General features: G+C 40.4%; 1 protein-coding gene and 1 long non-coding RNA gene across 2 annotated transcripts; one reads left to right on the top strand and one right to left on the bottom strand.

The window, feature by feature from the left end:
• Positions 1 to 2,290: 2,290 nt before the first annotated feature.
• LOC142962369 (uncharacterized) lies at positions 2,291 to 14,952 on the bottom strand. Its single transcript, XR_012957310.1, has 3 exons — positions 14,573 to 14,952; positions 14,271 to 14,393; positions 2,291 to 2,936 (listed from the first exon to the last, which is right to left on the bottom strand). It is a non-coding gene; the product is annotated as an uncharacterized LOC142962369 (long non-coding RNA).
• Positions 14,953 to 18,923: 3,971 nt separating this feature from the next.
• On the top strand, positions 18,924 to 21,768 carry LOC142964868 (GTPase IMAP family member 9-like). The gene is made up of 2 exons (XM_076105425.1): positions 18,924 to 18,993; positions 20,404 to 21,768. Exons 1-2 carry the CDS (start codon positions 18,978 to 18,980, stop codon positions 21,465 to 21,467), a joined length of 1,080 nt encoding a protein of 359 aa, XP_075961540.1. The 5' UTR covers positions 18,924 to 18,977; the 3' UTR covers positions 21,468 to 21,768.
• Positions 21,769 to 22,505: the final 737 nt, after the last annotated feature.

Here is a 22,505-nt window from a genome sequence, read left to right as displayed (position 1 = left end):
TAGCATTTAGTGAACTCCCACTGAACCCAAACAATTCAAATGGCAAAGAAATTCTCTGTATCTCCCAAGAGTGTTTTATCATCACCTTTCGACCTCCATCTGGAGGGAGTTTTGAGACGAGGGAGGGGGGAGGGGGGGGGGTGTCAAATTCTACCCTTCTTAAACGAAGTTCATTGTGCATTTAACAGCTCATTTGTTATTTTACGTCCCTTTTAAGAAGAGCTCATGTTTTATTTACTGACTCGTTCAATTCATTACGTCTCCTCAAACGAAGCTCATGGTTTTATCAAATACATCGGGCCACATATCTGTCCTTTCAAATTATTAAATGTCCCGTTCTAAAATCACCACCTATGTACGTTTATTCAATCATAATATGTTTTTTCTTTCTTTCAACGCATCCATTCTCATCCTATGCATTTTTATGGCCCACATCTGGAACACATCAGCAGCTAAGTTCCACACACCCATACTTTCAGCACTCAACGCACACCCATTCTCCCCTCTCTTCAATCCCAAAGTAAACACACACACTCATTCTCTTAGCCTTCTACGCACACCCATTCTCGCTCTCTGCTCAATCCCAAAGTAAACACAAAGTAAACACACACACACACATTTTTTAGCCTTCATTCACACAGCATGCTTTTTGCCGCTATATTTCCTTTTCCTTATAAAATTTATGCTACCTCTGAGGTGTAAATATTCGATGAGAGGCTGCATCAGACACCGTTCGTCAACCAATGTCAGAGTGGTAACAGTCAATCGAATTTGTGAATTTACACTCTCCAGTTATTAAACTGACCATAAGATGTTGTTTCAGGTTTTACGCGGCCCGTATTACTGCTCCTACACTTGAGGGCTCTACCTATCTGATTTGCGGCTCAATCATATGATCATTTCCTTTATTTCCTTATCACTCTTTCCTTTAACCTTTTACATTTATTTATTCAAATTACCTGGATCCAGGTTTCTCCCCTTTTTGTTTTTCTAACTTAATTCCGGACTATGTCAGAGCCATCGTTACGCGGTGACTAATATGCATATGTCTTACCGTTAAGAAGTTGAGGGCCCCTCTTCATTAATCTTGCACGATACTATTTAGCACACCTTATTCGTTACCATGAAGCTATTCTAAACTATTCCTTTTCCTTTTTCCTTTTTCATCTTCCCCCTTTTTTTTTTTTTTCCATTAAATTTAGCACGGAGCCTCACTTTAAACATCAAATCAACAGAACATGTCCATAACAAGAAGGTTCTTAATTTACGGTGTGTCCAAGCAACTTTACCCAACAATTCCACATAACAGCCCCAATTAATGACCAGCATTCCATCGAGAGAGCTCACCGTATGTGAAGTCGTCGGAAAGCCGCCAGGTCACTGCCGTCCTGTTCGTGCCGCCATCTATGTCGTATCTTGCATGCGACAGGTCTGTTGAAGTGATGATGAAGGATGCTCCGTGGACACTGTTCTTGCTGGTATAATAGAGTTTATTACAAACAAGCAACACATAACGTAAACTTAATGTAGAATAAGCTCAAGCTAACTCCTGCAGAAAATTGTCTGACCCCACAATCCTTAACCCGACACCCTGGCAAGCACCACATTTCTGTTTTTTCATGAGCACATGGAAGACTTCAATGTCTCAAATCTTTACGAAATAGCAGTTTATGAAAGCTATGGTGTTATTTACACACACCTGTGCTTTTGTGTTTTAGACGGCAATACACAACCAATAAGATTCAGCGGGGACTGTCTGAAGAAACATGTTAGTATTATGGAAGTTCTGCTGCCCACAATAGAGGACGTGTTCTCTGTCCAGCTCATAGCATTGTGTTGTGAATCTGCAGACACACCCTTCACTGAACATGCAGCTGGCTCTCTGACTGTCTGCTGTAACACCAGGCTGTGTGATGTTTCCAACAACCAAACCCTGAGAATAAAGACTTTATTATTAAAAGAAGAAAAACCTGCTTGGAGAGTATTTCTCTAGATTTTGGGCCGTTTTGTCAGAATAACAACTGATTGTAAGGATTACAAGTACGGGAACCCAAAAGCACGACACAGAGTACAAGTACAGTTTGGTTTACTAGTGTTCATGCAGGGTCAAACCGGGAGGTCAGTCAATAAGGCAAACAAATCCAACAAGGGGAAGGCAGAGAATCCAAGCAGGCAGGGTCTGAACAGGCCGAGCACGAATAGTAACGAGGATAACGCTGGAAAGCTTGGCAGTAACACAAGACAATCTGGCAGGGATAAAGTGCTAGTGAACGGACCTAAATAGTGAGGGACTAATGAGGGAATGGGCTGCAGGTGAGATGGGCGTGGAGGACCAGGTGAGGGGAATATGAGTGATGACAGGGGGTACATCCCAAGTCTCTTAATCCTCATTTCCTCGTTCCTCTCTCCTCGCATGGTTTCCTCCATGCATCCCTGGTGGGAGGGACTAAGACGCAAGGAAAGGACCCAAGTGAGGGAAACGGGGATGCAATTAAGAGGCTTGGGATGTACCCAGGGTGAGAATAGCAGGACCTGAAACAACAGCAGAGTTAGAGAAACAGACAGGATGAAAACAATCTCAGATGAAGTGGAATTTGTGACACTGATGGTGTTGCTCAACACATGAATTCAGATAAGTATCACTCCGCACATCTAATCTAATGTTAAGTAGAATAAGTGAGGAAATAGCCAGGAAGACATTCAAATCAGGGAGTACAAAGTATAAAATAAATACACACAGTTAAACATCATATTTGTTGTCGTTTTCATGGTAACGTGATATGTTGCAAGAAAGTGCTGTCCCATTCCTATTTACACCATCTCAACCCCTCACAGTCTCTCACACTCACCCACTTACCAGGTGACGTCAGTAAGTCCTTGAGGGTTCAGGGTTTGAGGCTTTAGGGGGGACATTGGGATTGGGCCAAAGACTCGACCTGCATGTGCGCAAGACAGAAGATATCCAGTGTTAAGCACTACCTCATTTCAAGTATTCAGCCATCACCGATTGTATTATTATGATATAAATGTGACTGTGGTACTAAGCTGTTGCAATTAGCAACAGTCATTAGTGACCTTATAGTATTTTCATAACTCATAATATAACACATCAATTAAGCTGAGAGTTTTGTAAATACATTTGGTTCAGGGGGGAGACGCTGTTTCATATCAGTGTTCAATTTGCATGATATCTACTGGATAGAAATCTCAGTCCAGCTCTCAGTTGGATTGTTATGATCACACGCAGATGTTTGACAGTAAAGCGAGAGGAAGACTCTCCCACCCTTCCTGCTCCCAGACTTATCCCACCGACTGATGATGAGCAACAGATTAAACGTGTAAAATGAGGTCACGGCTGAGAACAATACTGTCTTACTTTCAACACAGTCTGCAGTCTGAGTTAATGTTACAGTTTCACCCCGCACAGTGTTGTCTTGCTTAATTGGGGAGATGGGATGATTGTGTTTGGAAGAAGAAAAGAGGGCGTCTTACTTGTAGTACTGCAAGTGAGACTGTGGTGCCATGTGTTGGCAAAAATACATCGGTGAATAAAAAGTGAATGCAGTTACAATACTGCCATCATGTGGAGGTTGTCCAGATGACATACATGCATCATTAGAGTCCCTTGTTTTAGAAATGTCGCAAAATGCACCACAAAGTGATCTTCTCACTATGTGCATATACAGTTGAATATTAATAACAATTCAAAAATAAAACTGTGATTTTATTACTTCACAAAGCAATAACATCACAGACCGTGGGCTGCTCGGTATTGTTGGGGCTAGATATTTTCAGGCGAGACCCAGACTGCTGGGCTTTCGCTGCTGCAAACCTTCGGCAGCGAAGTCGCACCAAAAATGAACTGGATCCGGTTTACAATCAAAAAGTATTTAATAAACAAGAGAAGCTAGAACAGTTGCAAACTGAATTACTCTATCGATGTCAATATGTCCCCAGGGCAGAGTTCTCACAAGGCCCACCTAATAGGCCAGCCCAGCTGGTCAACTAGACAGAGTGGTAACGGCGCGAACTCTGGCCAAAACCCTCTGGAACTAGCCTATATTTAAAAGTCTCTGTCCGAAAGTTTAAATGTCCAGTATCAGCCTCTGTGATTGGCCGAAATTCAATAGCCCCTCCTGGCTTCGGGCAGTTATCAGCTCAGTGTTTGGTTGAAGTCGTCCGGACTCCTCCTCTGGTCTTGGTGGTCTCTGCAATGCCTGTCTCGAAATCCCTGTCTGTCCCTTGGCTATTCTTCACAGTTTAATACATTCAATGATTGTCTTTTATGGCTTAACACTTCTATGGTAAACATACTGTAAACATATTATACATTCCATAAGTAAATATATTGTGACTTAACATATTTTGACATTCTTATTATTGTGACACTTCTACTCACCACTTGGGGTGTTATTAATCCTACTAATAATGTTTTTAATACTGAAATCCTTCACAGTATCATCCCAGTGACAAATAAAAAGCCCCACATGGTACTCAATTAAATGCGATAAATTTGGGTTTCATGAATTGTGCAATCTTTGCATGATGTCGATGGAAGCATGCAGTGATTCAAGTTTAGTTTAGTTCATGTCTACTCATGTCTACTGCCTTTCTATTCATTATTTTATATCTAAATCAACAACAACACAAATGAAACTGCTGACATGTTTCATTCTTGGTTGAACCTTGTATGTATGCTCTGGGTCAAGATGATGTGAAGCGTATCACACACATCACGGATTTATGGAAACACCTATTGTAAACACACACACAGTCCAAACTATTTACATTTACACAATTTACTATAAAATAAAATCTCTCTCACACACGCATGCCTGCGTTAGTGGGAACTGGAGGGGGCGTGGCCACATACTAGCGTCATCGAAAAACGGCCTTTCTGAGTTGCACTTGAACCTAACAAGTTTACCTGCGGAACCTACAAGATTGAGCTCTCAGAGATCTGATCACCTCGAAAACAAACTGTTGGAGAACTGAGTTGAATACCTACAGCAAACAATACCTGTTGGATATAATGGCTTCCAGTGGACCCCCGGTGTGCAGACCAGTGTGCATGTTCAGACCTACAGGTAAAACATTATTATTTTATTTTATTTATTTATTTATTTTTTTAATTTCATGCCAAATGTGTTTATTAATGTTCCTTGACTCCATAAAAGGTAATTTCAGTACAAAACGTGCGTTTAATTACGTTCAATTGTTGAATATTAAGCTAAAGAATGTTCAGAATTTAAGCTAGCAATTAGAAAAACTCAGATTTTGAGGCCACTCACAGTTTCTGGTGTAAAACAATAATTATATGTTAAGACTGGACTTTCTTCTTCGAAATAGGTGTGGGATGTGTTAACACATGTGTAGGGACATGAAAACACCGTTATTTTTGTTTGAGGGGATCAAATCGTTGATTTTTGTGTTGACAATCTCGGAAACAAAATGGCGCCTCCACCATTTTGAGAAATAGACCTCTTCTTGCACCATGGCAAGATGGAACTAAAAGAAGGAGCATTTGAGAGCTAGCTTCAAGATATTCATTAAAATGCACCAAGAGATCAAAATTGTTATGAGCCTGAATGAAAGAGATGTAACGTTAACATTGGTGAATGTCTGACAGTTAATGGACCTAAAAACCAAAGCGTTCAGTCATCTGTCAGTCATGTTAGTGTCATCATAACATTGTGATTTGTGGGTCATGTAGTTTTATCTGTAAAGTGGTTTGTCATGCACTCAGTGTTTTTCACAGTTTATTCGAAACTTTAGATAGTATTGGAGGCAGTGTCATTATTCTGCTCTTGCTTTGTGCAGGAAAGCTTAGCAGATCGCTAACAGTAGATCCTTTCAATAAAGACCCAGGCATCCGTCGAAGAGTTTCAGGGCTTTAGTTAGAATCTTTCTTAATTTGTAAAACTGTGGAAACACAATATGAAATATGGCCTTACAAACTATCCATATACACATGCATGAATACATAACAACAATCCAGCATATAGCCAACATGTAAGCATGTTTGACTAGCTAGCTTCTAAGCTAATATTAACATTGCCGTTAATGCAGAAATGCTAACCGCGATTAGCATTTAATACAACGCAAATGCTATAGGCCTACTAAAAGATGGCTTCATCTCAGTGTTTTTCACAGTTTATTAGAAACTTCAGATAGTATTGGAGGCAGTGTCATCTCTCACTGAATAGAGTCAGAATCACCACAAGGTCCAAACTATGATGCAACACGCTTTGTTCTGATTTATAATATAGTAGTCTGACTTTTATTATGGCTATACAATGTGAACAGGGTTGTTATGCAGAATTGTGTTGTGCAAACAAGGGTTAAACTGATCCATTCTTCCCTCACCAAGTAGACAGAAGTACTGTATGCCAAATAACTAAATCTGACTGAATACAACTCCACATCACTTTAGCTCTTTAGTCCTTCATTACTGCTACTGTGCTCTTTAAACAAACGATAACAAATGGATATGATTTGGATCCATTCATCACAATTTAACATGTGTTTATTGCACAGCACCCCAGTCAATATATTCTTTAAGTGAAGAAGCAGATGCTATAAGAGCATGATGGAGTATTTGTGTGTAGTATTTTGCAGTGTGTACACCATGGTACAATGGAGGACAACAGCTTTTACCAACACATCTCTTACAGTACAAGGTTGCATATACACTATGAAGGAGTGGAAAATAGTTTGGGCAAATGTTGTCTGATTATATTAGTGTATGTGAATGACGTTTTCTGAATCCAGTTCCAAATGTAAGAGCCTTTTTTAAAAGTGCTCGGCTGGTGATAATGTGCACACTGGCCTTTCCCTATAGAATAAGTTTGGACCGTGGCTATGGTCTCACATGGAAATAGCATTTCATAATTTGCTCCTGATAAATACTGAAATAGTTGCCTTTTGAAGCAGACTAGCGGTGGCTTTGTGTTAGTTGGTGGCTTGTGGATGTGACTTTTTTTAAATAAATGTTTTTCTTCCTACCTCAGTCCGCCCTGATGCCGCCCTTATGCCCGACGACCCGGTCCTTCTTGATTACGAGGACGAGGAGGAAGAGGTTGGCGTTGGTGTGGATCATGTGGACGGGCTTCAGGAGGCTGAGGGTGAGCTGCAGTTCCCACCACCACACTTTGTGATGGAGGGACAACAACAAGGCTATGTTCTTCTTCCTGTTTACTGCCCTGTTCCCGACGCTGATCCTTATGCTTTTGCTGCTCCTGCTTTCCCTCACGCTGACTCTGCTTTTCGTTACACTGAATCTTTTGATAATAATGCTTTAGAAGCTGCTTTTGAGCTTATTTTGGACAGGTACGGGTATTTGCTACCTGAAGAGGAGGATGACCCTGAGATTGACGTCATCGTACTTGAGGACTCTGAGGACGAGGACTTTGAGTTTGCAGTTGAGCTCCCTGTACTGGATGTTGAAGATTCCTCAGAAGAGCTCACGGATGCAGCAGTTCCCTCAACTTCTGGCCTCGGCTCCTCCACAAAACGACGCAGGGAAGAGAGCGACGACGAGGAGGAGGCTGCTATGAAGAGACCGAGGTGGTCCTAAGAGAGCGACTCGGATTGACTTGACGATGGGACGGGCTGACAATCCTCCAAGAAACGTCATCGGAGCAACCACTGAGTCCACATCGAAGCAGGACCAGTGGTTCTCATGGTAGCCTTTGCATCTGGCAGGGCTGATGACACCCCATGTAGCGCCTTGCACTGGGGCTTTTCTGTAGTATCTCCATTTTTTCACAGCTCAACCTTTCTTTATTCTTGAGGGCCGGCCTTTGCGTCTGGCTGAGCTAGTAACACCCCATGTAGTGTCTTGCACTGGGGCTTTTCTATAGTATCTACTCATATATGCATGCTGGATGGATCAATCCTCCCGGAAACATCATCGGAGCAACCACTGAGTCCACATCGAAGCAGGACCAGTGGTTCTCATGGTAGCCTTTGCATCTAGCAGGGCTGATGACACCCCATGTAGCGCCTTGCACTGGGGCCGTTGGATTGACCCACTTTAACCCTGAGGGCCTCATATCTGCACGCTGCATTGATCAACCTTTATTTCATCCTGAGTGCTGGCCTTTGCGTCTTCAAGGCTGGAGAAAACCCATGTAGCATCTTGCGCTGGGGCTTTTCTGTAGTATCTCTTCATTTTTTCACAGCTCAACCTTTCTTTATTCTTGAGGGCCGGCCTTTGCGTCTGGCTGAGTTAGTGACACCCCATGTAGTGTCTTGCACTGGGGCTTTTCTATGGTATCTACTCATATATGCATGCTGGATGGATCAATCCTCCCAGAAACGTCATCGGAGCAACCACTGAGTCCACATCGAAGCAGGACCAGTGGTTCTCATGGTAGCCTTTGTGTGTGACAGGGCTGATGACACCCCATGTAGCGCCTTGCACTGGGGCCGTTGGATTGACCCACTTTAACCCTGAGGGCCTCATATCTGCACGCTGGATCAATCAACCTTTATTTCATCCTGAGTGCTGGCCTTTGCGTCTTCAAGGCTGGAGAAAACCCATGTAGCATCTTGCACTGGGGCTTTTCTGTAGTATCTACTCATATATGCATGCTGGATGGATCAATCCTCCCGGAAACGTCATCGGAGCGACCACTGAGTCCACATCGAAGCAGGACCAGTGGTTCTCATGGTAGCCTTTGTGTGTGGCAGGGCTGATGACACCCCATGTAGCGCCTTGCACTGGGGCCGGTGGATTGACCCACTTTAACCCTGAGGGCCGGCCTTTGCGTCTGGCAGGGCAAGGAACCTTTAGCTTGATCGGTGTTCCAATCAGCACATTATTTCTTGTTACAGCACCATTGGCTCCTAGTGGTTGGTCTGCAGTCTGCACAGTGGGGGGTGTGCTTGAATCACACACGTCATGCATACCCCTCAGTGTCTGTAATCCTCTCCAGGTCAACACTAAAGACATCATTGAAAGCTGATGTGAGAAGAGGAACTTACCACCTTTGCTTGAAAATTGACTGGCACTGCGCTGGACACCTAAATACAGAACATCCAACACGAGCAAACCTCATGAAAACGGGACCAGGGAAACTCCCCAAAGACAGTTTGGTTAAAGTCTGCGGGTTAAAATTGCCTTAATAATATTGCCCAAAAAGGTATAGTAACAATTAAAATATATTAAATTCTTAATTCAATAATTCAAAAATCTTTTGTGTTACTAACCATGTTTGTGTTCCCTTTGGCCGGAAAAAGTAAGTAGGAATATTATGTAACATACCTACAAACTGTATGCTACGTCTATTTGTTCATAAATAATTTCTTATTTGGTCATTCAAAGATTATTTGTCCGTCTTACTTACGATGATTTATTGTTCCCTCTCTCACTCCATCACCGTGGACAAAAAAGGTGAGTCAGAGCTTCTGATTTAGAATCTATAATGTAAAGGCAAAGTTAGAAATAGCTCAATGTATTATAATGTTAATCTGTTTATGCCTTTAGTATGTTTATTTTATAATTGAAATATTGTTTTATTAACCATTCTGTCTCATACTTAACTTTTACAATACTCCACCACCTGAGCTGCTGCTGTTCACCGTGGACAAAAAAGGTTTGTATGAGCGTCAAAATATATTATAGAATATATTAATCATTTACTATCTTTGATTCACGCTGACCCATATGATGATGACGCTTTTAATGCTGCTTTTGAGTGTATTATTGACAGGTACAGGTGTGGGCTACCTGAAGAGGAGGAGGACCCTGAGATCGATGTCGTCGGAAGGAGGAGGTCCGAAGAGAGCGACTCGGATTGACTCTACGATGGGACGGGCTGACATTGTGTTCCCTTTGGCCAGAAAAAGTAAGTAGGCGCTTCTGTTTTGTTGAGAAAGTGACCTAGAATAGTCTACAATATATAAACAAAGTCATATTATGTAACATGCCTATAAACTGTATGCTACATCTATTTGTTCATAATTAATTTCATTCACTTTCAAAGATTATTTGTCTGTCTTACTTACTATATCGATCATTTAGTATCTTTAATTCAATGAATACAATATTATTTGTCTTACCGTTGATCTCTCTCGCTCTCTCTTTTTTTTTTTTTTTTCAGGATTACAGGAACAACAGGGGACTCTGCACCGCCAGAGCTTCCGAAGAGACGGCCCCCACCCTACAGTCTCCATTCCCGCCAGCCGCCAGACATCAACGGTCCCCCATCGATCGCCTAACCTCCTTTCTACAAACCCTCCTTGTTTCTTCTTCCTTACATCCCTTAATTTCTTCATCCCTACCCTACATCCCTCGACCCCTACCCCTCATCTCTTCATCCCTACCCCTCATCCTTCTACCCCTACCCCACATCTCTTCATCCCTACCCCACATCTCTTCATCCCTACCCCACATCCCTTCATCCCTACCCCACATCTCTTCATCCCTACCCCTCATCCTTCTACCCCTACCCCACATCTCTTCATCCCTCTACCCTACTCCCCTTCATCCCTCTACCCTACTCCCCTTCATCCCTCTACCTCTACCCTATATCTATTCATCCCTCGACCCCTTCCGCTTCTTGAATCTAACAATCATTCCACTATGCAATAAACCTCTCGAAACTCATACTGTTATTGCCGTGGTCCTTGTTGGTGAAATAAATAAATAAATATATATATATATATATATAGTAATGTAATGTGTGTTATTGTGTAAACACTGAGATAATTAATGAGGACGTTTCTTTATTGACAGATGTTTCCTGGTCATTCTTCTGCAGGATTGTGTGAACTGCTCCGACTCATTTCTCAACTTCACTGGTTTGGTTTTGCATTCAATAAAACACTCAAGTCATCTAAAGTGACACTTTTGTACTGTGAGATTTTTTTTGGCTCAACTTCAGTCATGTTGAGTTCCTGTGAAGCTTCTTAAATAGTGAATATAACATGTGTAGTGGCTTAAAACAGCTTTGCATCTGCCAACAAGCAGCTACACCGAGTCATGAGGATTACTTTGTAGAACACAGGATTTTAAATCAGTCCATATACAGATCAAAGCATTGCCACATATCCAACAGCTCTGAGAAACCATCAGCGGTCAGGGAGGTAAGAAGATGAAGACATAAGACGGATTGTAAACGCTTCAGGAATAATAATAAGTCTTTCATTAGGTAATTAAGCATTAAGTTGGGTTTGTTAGACAGATAAAACAATGCTTTCTCCACACATACAACTAACAGGCCATGCTGGCAGTAAAGATGTGATGATCATTAAACAAAAAACATTGAAGGATGAAAAATTGAGGGAAAAAAACATTGCTATTCTTGGATACCACTCTGCAAAAAAATAAACCCCAAAAAAAAGTCAATTGTGCCCAAACAGCACAGATCTACATGACGCTAGAATGGGGTGAAGTCATTTTATTCCATTACGCATTGCCTCTGAGATCAGCACTATATGCGCACATGCCCAGTCTGATTCGTCTGAATGTTGTCTGAGAAGATCTACATAAATATAGATGCAGCAAGAAGATTTCTGGGAGTTGTGCGAGTGTCTGGAGAAGTTATGCGACAGTATTTGCGAGAAGCTTTTTAGGATCTAGCTCTAAGCTAGTTAACCATTGTTAAGAGATCGTATAAAAGTATGAAAGCATAAAAGTATAACTATTATAACCTGTAACCTTTTTGATTTCAAAGTATAACCATTAAACATATAAACAGTTTTAATTCATGATAGAAATGATTAAACATAAAAACTGTTTTATTTTATGATACACGTGATTAACCATATAAACTGCATAGACGCCTGATATAAAATAGTCACTCAAAACTTATATAATCCTTCCTCTTCTGAACAGGATCAAAGCAGTTACAACCAGTTACATTCTGTTGTAGACCAAAAAGCAGGAGGACTCGTGTGTGAGTGACGCATGAACCTGAAGGAGGTACCAGCTTTAGATGAGCATAGAACCAGCCAGCAGAGCAGAGAGAGACAGGAGAAGGTAGGAGAAAAACAGAGAGATTCCCAGGAAAGAGTGGGATTTTCCAGGGTAGAGACTGGATCATACTTATTTCACAAAGAAAAAAAAGGCGATTCCCCAGTAGTAGACATTGGGAGAGACTTCTATAGAAGACCCTTCGGTGTCTTATCCACTCGGAGGTGGACTAGAAGACCCTTCTGCTATCAGAAGACAGCATGGAAAAAAGAAAAAATTCACAGCGAGAGCTGACTGAGAGAGCCTGAAAACAGCAGGAATGTCAGAGAGAGAGAGAGAGAGGAGGGGAGATTTCCAGGGTATAAGCTGAACTATATTTATTTAGCAAATCAGCGAAAGCTGAATAGAAAAGCCCTATTACAGTAGAAGTGTTAGAATTAGAATTAGTTCTTGTAGCACTGAGACTGTTTCATTGAATTGAAATTGTTGCATGTGATTTTTGTGTGAAAAACTTGAATAAAACCACAGCTTTACCATTTGTAATGGGCTGAAACCAAACAAAGTACTCTGGTTCTTTAGAACAGTTTAACCCTCTTCCCCTGTCCGTTAACCGTGTGATCCAGATGTGACGACAGAATCTACCAGAGGAGCTTACGGTAAATTCCCTGGGTGAAGACTTGGCAGTGATAGTCATAAATGGTGAGATGTTCTCAATAGGCAATAGTAAAGTACAGACGATGTACATAACTATTCATACTGGGTGTTAGGGTTACATCCTACTGAGAGCGCCTAGGGCTTAGCCATACAAGACAAAACAATGCTACATTTGTCTGGTCACCGGGCTGTCAAAAAGCATTCGAACAGGTGAAAACACTCCTCTGCTCTTCTCCAGTTCTGGCTGCCCCACGCTTGGACAGGCAGTTTCAAATATAGGTGGATGCTAGCTATGGAGGTGCAGGGTCCGTCCTCATGCAAGCAGATGGCCTGGGGATAGACAAGCCTGTTATTTTCTTCTCAAGGAAATTTAACTCCTGTCATTTAAATTATTCGGTTATTGAAAAAAAGTTCTGCCGCTAATCCTGGCCTTGAAACATTTTGATGTGTATGTTGGAGGCAGTGGTACAGCTGTAGTTGTTTACACTGATCACAACCCACTGACCTTCCTTAACTCGTTGCAGTGATCCAACCAGAGGTTAATCAGGTGGTCACTCTTTTTGCAGTCTTACTGTTTGGATATTCATCATGTAAAGAGGACCGACAACGTGGTGGCGGACGTGTTGTCCAGGGCTCCCCAGTAATGAGGGTTTACTATGTGTTGGTCTCCTTGGTTCTCCTCTTGTCTTTTCCTAACCTCCTAAACTGCTTCCTAGGTGCACTGGTTGATGGGGCGGGAGCCTGGTGCAAGGGATGTTGGACTGCTGGAGAAGGTCAATGGTTCACCTAAGATGCTTTTCAGATCACAACAGAATTATTGGTAAAGTATATGGACTCTGGGATTCAGACAATGTTTGTCTTGTTTTGGTGTTATTGGAAAAATGTGTTGTATTATAGTTATGATATTTTGGTACTGGGATTCCCTTCAGGACCCAGCTGTTATGGAGGGACATGTGACCGTCCCCGAGCTGTTTACTTGTCGATGTGTCTCTTTAATGAAACAGATATCTGGAGGCGTTGATTGCTCTAGTTGGAGGCACCTGGGCCGGTGTTCTCCGAGTATGAAGCTCCGAGATTTTGTTCCCATTTATACAACATCTATTTCTCTCAACACGCTCAGCACTCATGCACACACCCTACACCACTGATTTTACTTACTATCACATCCCATCATTTCCCTTGTTGTTTTGGGGTTTATTGCCATCCACTTTAGTTATAATGACTTACTTATTATTTGGCTTCAGTCATGCCGCGCTCATTAGCATCACCACAACTTACAGTAAATACTGGATGGACAAGTATGAGTATAATCCTCTGTTGCTGTTTAATCCATTATTTTAACAGAAACAAAGACTAAAGTCTAAAAAAGATGAAAACATATTTCTACACCAGAACATTTTTTTTTCATTTTATATTGAGTAGGGCCTACTTCTTCTACCACAGGAGACTTTGGAAAAGAAGAACAAAAACTGAAATAGGATATTGTTTTCAAATGTTTTCTCCTTTCGTCTCATTTTATAACTGGCAAATCATCTTTTCCCCCCAGTGTTACATTGTAAAGAATAGCATGATTGTACTATCGTGCTATTGTGCTGTGCTTCAGCAGGGCTTCCTGAATGCTTCCTGTGTGCTCCGTCTTATAGCCTGCTGCTATCAATGATGGGTGGGAGCTTAACAAAGAAATATAAACGCTTACCAGTCTGACTACTTCCTGGATCACTCCCTGTTTCAATATTACAGATGAGGTTTTACGCTTTTACATTTCTCATTTCTCTGGCGAGGACAACACCGTTACTATCCGCGCTCACTGTTGGTGACCCTGTAAATATTAATAACAATCACAATTCAAAAAATTAACAGTCTGTGCAGTGCAGAGTAAAAGCACCTTCATCTTGTCTAATGCACTGGTTTGATTAATAAAAATCTGAAACTCATTCATAAATATAATATTCCCGCACTGCTTAAGGATGTAATCCAGGTTACTTGAAAGCCACTTACAGTGTTGTCCCTTCTCTGACTTCATCTTGTCCATGATCTGCAATGAGAAGGAAGATAACAAGGTGCTGAACAGAGAAGAAGTTTGACTGAGAGGTGACATATGCTAAACATTGATTTGTTTGTTCCCTCCTGTGGAATTCACTTTTAAAAAGACTTTATGTAACTACACAGCACAATGCAAACGTCTCAGGTCACGTGGGGGAAAATATGTAAAGTTGCTGGACAGGAAAACACAAAATGTAGACAAAGTCAAAAGAAGACTGAACACATCCTGTTTACCCGTTATGATTCTCTATGTCCTCTGCACTCAAAGCTAAGAGCTGGCTGACAATATTTCATATGGCATGATATAAGAAAATACTGCTGTACAAAAAAAACTTCTTATGTTGTACCTTATAATTCTATCGGTGTTTTGTTGTTGTGTGTGTGTGTGTGTGTGTGTGTGTGTGTGTGTGTGTGAGACCCCCCTTTCTCTGGTGCTCCAGCAGAATGTATCCCTGTCTCTCCACATACGCTTTTCAGTCCAATTTAAACGGTTACATTTCTTTCTTTCCCTCTTGGACATCATTTCATGTTTATCTGCTTCACCTTTTTCTCTGCTCCAAGTATGTTTTAAGTTGATACAATTTTTGTCGTAGGCTAAAACTGCCTTTTTCAGGGAATCCCAATTTTGTCCATTCTTCCAATTATTTGGCAGTCTGATTATCCTTGTCCCACATGTATGACTTGGCCAATGCATATATATATATTTTTTTTCCTGTACCTGTGCACAAGGACAGTAAATTTTAATTTGCCTTCTCATAAAGGAAAAGGCTCTACCTGGACCCAGGTGTCCTTAGCGTTATTCAGAAAGCCCTGGTGTATTTAAGAGTGCCTGGAGAGACAATCTGGCTAATTTACACTTACCAAGTGGTTTTGCCTTGTTACAATATATTGATGATGATTTGCAGGCCAAAGAAGAAGCATGCAAATTAGAATAATTTAGAATTAGAGTTGTCCTATTTAGTTTTTGGCTGCAAATGGTCACAAGGCTAACCGTCCAAATTGCAATTTGCTCTCGATAAAAGTTTCATATTTGGGACATGTGATCACAGCAGAGGACAAAAACCCTCTCTCCAAAAAGAATACAGGCGATTCAAACTGTGCCTAAACTATAAAACTAAGAAACAAATGATGAGCTTCTTAGGAATGACGTCATATTATAGAAAGTGGATCCCAAACTACTCAGAAAGAGAGGCATTCCTCTCTTCCATGATTCATGGTAATATCTTTATGCGCAAGACGAACTGACCCAGACTGATTACTTGACTGCTGCTTTTAATGACATAGAGGATGCATTACTATCAGCTCCGACACTTGGACTATCTAAACTTGACACACTGTTCAGTTCATACAATACGTTGACCTAAGAGACGGTTACATGACATTAGATTTGACTCAGGAACATGGGGGAAGACAAAGGCCTGGTTCCTCTACTAGGTTAGACTCCACAGCACCAGGCCCTCCTCTGTCTGCGTGCTGTTGCACGTGATATTGTGACATGGTTCCTTATGCTGTTTTACAGATTAGAGCAAATGAATACAATAGATTTGCCTAACATTACTTTGAAACAATGCACTACCCTTAATCCTAACACTCTTTTCTCCTACTTCAGCAGATGGAAAGCTGATTAACTATGTAGTTTCTTTTCAACAGGTCTGCATACAGAGACCTGACCTCACCAACACCCCCACTAAATGCTGATTTGTGACTGTTTATGGAGGGTCTGGCATCCTGCTTGCCGGACACGGGTGAAGGGTTTTGTTGTAGTGACCAATGACAAGTTAAAGTTTATACTGACTCTTGCTACACCTTTAGTGCACAACTTAGGCACCCTGTGACTTGCTAGAAGCCAGACTGCTCCCTAAAACGGTATGTGTTATGAAATGTGATGCTCATACTAACGCTTTTGATCCCATTTCAACAGGAAATGCTGCAGCTGATGTTGTGACTATGTAGGCAATTTTTCTTTTAGGTTCGGTGTGTCTACGGAAATATTTCTCACTTATGATATTCAATTATTATAAAATTATGTATGGCTTAGCTTAGATAAATTGCTATGTGATCTCTTCCATTGTTACGCTACAGTAGTTTACAGCAGAGATAGCGTGGCAAAGGGGGGATATGTAATTTAGTTGTAGAGATAGATCCACATTTAGAATATGTTTTAGAATATGCTATCCACATTTCTATTGGTATTTAGTAACGTCATGATAAACCACAACTTTTGAATTAAAATACGGCAAATTCCAAGTCTTGATAAGTCTTGATAAGCCTCTATTTCATGAAATATTACTGTTGATAGTTAATTCAGTTTGTAAGTGAACTTTGTGTAGTACATTAAATATTGTTTTTAATTTTGAACCGGATCCAGCTCATTTTTCTGATGCGCGTGCGCAGTAAGAAGCTCGCAGAAGAAAACTACCTGCGGCCTGCAGGCTCTCTCATCCTTTGTTTTTAAGACTCAACAAGAGGCTCCTCCAACGTCTGGCAGATCTAACTCAGCGGTATTGGCCATATGATTGATCTCATTTCACTGCAGGTACCTTTGAAAGATGCTCGTGTGTCTGTGCTTTGACCGGTCGAGACACTTGAATATTTTTGTCAGTGCGTACCAGTATGGCTCATTCTAACATTATGCGACCACGCCTTAAGTGCGATGTGCTCAAACAGGTCATGTACAGTTGAGAAGAAGGGATGCTCGTGCGTTGTGAGCAGAGGTGTAGCCATGAAGAAGACATCTTCGCTTCACTGTAGACTATGAAGTGACTATGTTTGTGGTCCAGGCCCCTTACTTTGGTCCAAGTGAATCAGGAGTGTTCATGTCATTTATTTTCATAGTGGTTAAAAAAATCACAAATGTAAGGAGAAAATAATAGTTAGTTTTCTTGTCAGTACAGTAGCTGCAGTCGGTGTAGACACTATGATCTTAGGGACACTGTAAGTCACTACTTTAAAGCCACACGATGAGAGAAAAACAACTTCTGATTACAAAGACACTTGTTCTGGCTAAGAAAAGCTGAAAAGCTGAGGGTCTTTCTTGTTTTGCTTTCTCTGTCGTCCTATGTCAGTGATTCCATTTGTATTGACATAAAATGTTCACAAATACCTTTTAGAGCGAGAAGTACTATATTAAAAAAATCTAAACTTGATAAAGAATGCATTATTGCAGGATCTAAATGGCATTTCATCCCATACGAATCTGCCCTTGTGTCGATTGTCTCAACACTTAGCTTCACATGTTTGCTCCACTTCACCATAGTTATACAGCAGTTTGACTAGTTTCAGGGAGATTCCTTCCCACCCTGAGCACGATGTCAGAGCCATATGTCCACTGTGTGAATATGTTGAATCGACTAAACCTTAAGTATTCAAGCACTAAAGAACCTAAAGATTTAATCTTGTAAGTCTCTTTTTCTCTTTTCTCAAATTTTAACAGTAATTTCTTTTAATTTCTAATGATGCACGTTCTAGTTAATGTTGTTAATACAGTTTGAAATTCACTTTGAATTGTCTTTGTTTATAGTATGTCATATTAAAATAAACTTGCTTCGCAATGTCTTGCAGCCCTGCACTATTAAGAGAACTGCTGCCTTTTCCTGTAAATACTGAAGGGGATTAAAGAAGTGCTGTCATTTCTTGTAAATGCTCAGGGATGTTGTGGTAATGCAGGGCCTGATACAGAAGACAGTAAACAGGGAACAAACTGTCAGACTTTTGAAAGGCTGAGTTCAAACAGAAGTCAAACAACAGTGGGAACTTGCAAAGGAAAGTTAAGTTATAAAACGCTATGACAAATAAGCCAGCATTTGGTCATCGAGAAAAACCTTTCTCCACACAAGTTCCATATTTATCTGGGATATACTAAGTCATTATCATTACTGTATGCAGAGTTAAATTATTGTCTTTTTTTCTCAATATTTTCAACCTGAGGTCATGGATGTGTTTTGGAAAGGGATCAAGGTTTAAACATTTGAAAGTACTCTTCAAAACGTATCCTAAACTAAAGCTCTGGTAATAACTGAATGTGTTATGTGACACAGCTTGTGAGATTGTTTAAGCTTATAGTAATACTATCTTGATTAATTAATCTAGAATAACTAATGTCTCTTGCTTTCTTTGTTAAGACAAAACGTATTCTCCAAAATGATTAAAGACTATATTGTATTTAACATATATTCTCACCTTTACCCCATTTAATAAAAAATCCTTCCATAACCGAAACCTCCATAACAAGCTTTAGTTTCCCTTTCTATTTGTGGGTGTTGTTTAGTACATATAGGGCCGTTCTAACAGAGCTGCAGGAGACGCACTCTGAACTGTCTGAACTTCAGCTGCAGTATCTACTCCACTCTTTAACCCAAACATGGCCAGAAACCTAGGTAAGTCGGAAACTGTATCTATGTTTTAAAGTAAATCATTGTATGTTGATATAGCAGTGCTCACCGCTGAATTTAATTTTATGAAATGTTCCTCTGTACCTCCTATAAACTAATACTGTATTAGACTTACTGGGTAGAACTGTAAAGACATTTAGTTTTTCTGACTTTAGTACCATGAATGTAACCTGATATAAATTCTGGAATACTCAAAATCACAATTTCTTCATCACGATAAAATTTAAAAAAATAATAATTATCCATAGTTGACTCAGATGAATGCAGGTTTTGTTAAGAATCAGAGTCAAAAGTTAATTTGTTCTGTTTTTGTCATTGTATTGTTATTAGGGAGGTTGAATTGTCTTTTGAAGGGAGCTTCAGTTGAGAGTTTCCTTTGATTTATTAAGTGATGTGACTGACAAACAGTTTTATTATTAACATTTTCATTTTATCAAGAATCATTATTTTTTTTAAATCTTAAACACCCTCAAATAAATGTGTCAGTCTGGATAGGCAGACAGGTTTTCAACTTCCAGTTCCACTTTCAGCTGACAGAGGGGGCACTTTAAACCAGTGATTTTCAACTGGTGGGTCGCGACCCGTTTTCAGTGGGCCTTTGCTTATTAAAAAAATAAAAAATAAAAATCATGTGCTTTTATTTTGAAGGGGATTTTTTTTTTTCATGGAGCGGAGTGCCGTCTATTCACACTCCTTAACAATATTTGGCGTTAATACCTTGTAATGCTAATATCAGCAGGAGATAAACTGAAAACTATACCTCTGTCAAATGACACTATAAGTAGACGAATTGAAGACATGTTGGATGACATCAAACAACAGACCACAGCTCGAATTTAGGGAAGTGGTCATTTTGCATTACAAATGGATGAATCTACAGACATAACAAACAAAGCAGTTTTACTCGTTTACGTGAAACGTGTGTGGGACGGGACTTACAGGAACAATTTCTCTGCACAAGAGAGCTCCCTATACTACGACTGCAGAGGACATTTTCAGCTCAGGTTCAAACTGCACCATCTTTTCATTAAATACATTTGAGAAGTTGAACATTTTCCTTGATTTGGGTCGCGGCTTATCATGTCGGGGTGATAGTGGGTCCCGCAGCCAGACCACTTGAGAACCACTGCTTTAAAAGACCTGCTGCCTTTTCCTGTAAGTGGTGAACTGAACAGTATATGGACGCCACATTAGATGATGAAGAGAAAGCCAGATGAGAACATTTATTTGTCTCAAATGAAATTCTGCAACAAATGTTGTAAATTGGAACCTCCAACAAACTCCTTTATTGGCTCTGTCAATATATGTTTTCTCCTATATCTGTACAAGTTTGAGTACAACGTGTGTACAACCTGATGTAGAGTCTTATTCAGTGTCACTCATTCTTCTACACAGGAAGCAGCAGAAAAAATGATGAGGAGCTGAGGATAGTGATGGTGGGGAAGACTGGAATTGGGAAGAGTGCCAGTGGAAACACCATTCTGGGACGACAGTGCTTTGAATCAAAGTTCAGTGGAAAGTCTATGACTGTATACTGTTCCAAGGGCAACGCTGTGGTGGATGGGCAACATGTTGCTGTTATCGACACCCCGGGCCTCTTTGACACCAGGTTTAACACGGAGAAAACATCTAAAGATCTCAGCCAGTGCATCTCTTATGCTTCTCCTGGACCCCATGTGTTCCTGGTGATCATCAAGCTGGGCAGATACACTGAAGAGGAAAAGCAGACGGTGCAGAGAATTCAAGAACTCTTTGGCCAGGCTGCAGACAAATACAGCATGGTGCTCTTTACTCATGGTGACCTTCTTGAAGACACATCTATTGAGGAGTTCTTGGAGGGTTGCCCGGACCTGCAGGAACTAGTGGACAGATGTAATGGCCAGTGCCATGTCTTCAACAATAAGCTGAAGGATCGCTCTCAGGTCACTGAGCTGCTCCAGAAGATCAGAAATGTAGCCCAGAAGAACGGAGGAAGCCACTACACCAACGAGATGTTCCAAGAGGCAGAGAGGAAAATCGAAGAGGAGAAACAACGCATCCTGAAAGAGAAAGAAGAGCAAATTCGGAAAGAACAAGAGAAACTGGAGATGAAACTACAGGAAAAATATGAAAAAGAGATGAAGAAAATGCATGACCAACTCAAGGCTGAGAGCGAGAGGAAGAGCAAAGAGTTTGAGGAGAAAATGAAGAAGACGATGGAGAAGTTGGGTGAGGACAGAGAGAAGGAGAGGAAAGAGATAGAAGCAGAGAGAAAGAGAGACAGAGAGGAGCAAGGAAAGAATATGCTGAACATGCAGAATAAAATGAAGGAACAGCATGACAGAGAACTGAGAGAAGAAAGAGAAACGTTGCAGACAAGGCATGTACAAGATGCCAGAAAGGAAGCTGAGGAGAGTAATGGTCCTTTGGTTCAAATCGCTCGAGGAATCGAAAAAGTTTTTGGCTGTACAATATCTTGATTTCTCAGGCAGTTAAACTACAGAGTACAGGAATATATGAAACAAAAATTATTTCATCCACAGAACTATAATCTACATTTGCCTTTTTTAATTATCATAATGAATGATAATGAAGCTAATTGTAATCATGTAAGTAGAGCTAGAGACTATTGCTATCAGGCTAAGTCACGCATGATTTATTTTTGAATATGGTCTTAGGAGGTATTCAGTGTGCAAGTTAACATTTCATAGTAATAAATATATGCATATCATTAACATTTAAAATATCATATAAAAACTGAAGTAACAGTCTTTTCACAAGTTATGTAAAGCTGTAAGTGTTTATATGCTAAACTGATCTTGTAATAAACATGTGATATTAAGACAGGACCTTTTTCTGAGTCATTATTAACTGTTCTACCAAGAGTTCAAAGGTCAAACTTGCATAATACATCTTGCATATTGCATCTTGCATATCTGGCAACATATCTTGCCAATTTTTCAGGGTGATGACATCATAGACAGACATTCAAAGCTTCTTTTGAAAAACCTCATTCGAGGCTTTAATGGGAAAAAGGCATTTTGTACAGCGCTGCAAATATGTGTCATTTAATGTCTATGGGTACTGCTGCTGCTGTTAACATCCAGCAACACTAGTGGGCCAAATAATTCGAGAGCTTGAATGATAACAACATTAAATTTGAAAACTTAATTATATATTATATTTTAAAATATAATTGATGTGTACTTTCTTTATTTGATTTGACAGTTGTTGACCACACAGAGATGTTGTTACTACTACTAGGCTACTTGAATATATATATGGCACTAAATAGCGCAAGTTAGACATTATTGTAATGTCTGGACCTTTGCACGAGTAGATTTTCTCAATCTGGACCTTTTGGAATTTTAATTGAATACCCCTGCTCTATCAAATATTACTGATTCACTTCACTTCACTCTTTTTTATAACAAGTTCATTTTTATTGACCTCGCATTGCAATTCTTCTTGCATCCGGGTGTAAACAATAAATAAATTGTATCCTTAAAATCCTGTAA

The sequence above is a fragment of the Anarhichas minor genome, unplaced genomic scaffold, assembly GCF_050575085.1.
Source record: "Anarhichas minor isolate MPS153535 unplaced genomic scaffold, ASM5057508v1 ptg000004l, whole genome shotgun sequence".
NCBI lineage: Eukaryota > Metazoa > Chordata > Actinopteri > Perciformes > Anarhichadidae > Anarhichas > Anarhichas minor.
This window is presented reverse-complemented; position numbering and strand designations above follow the sequence as displayed.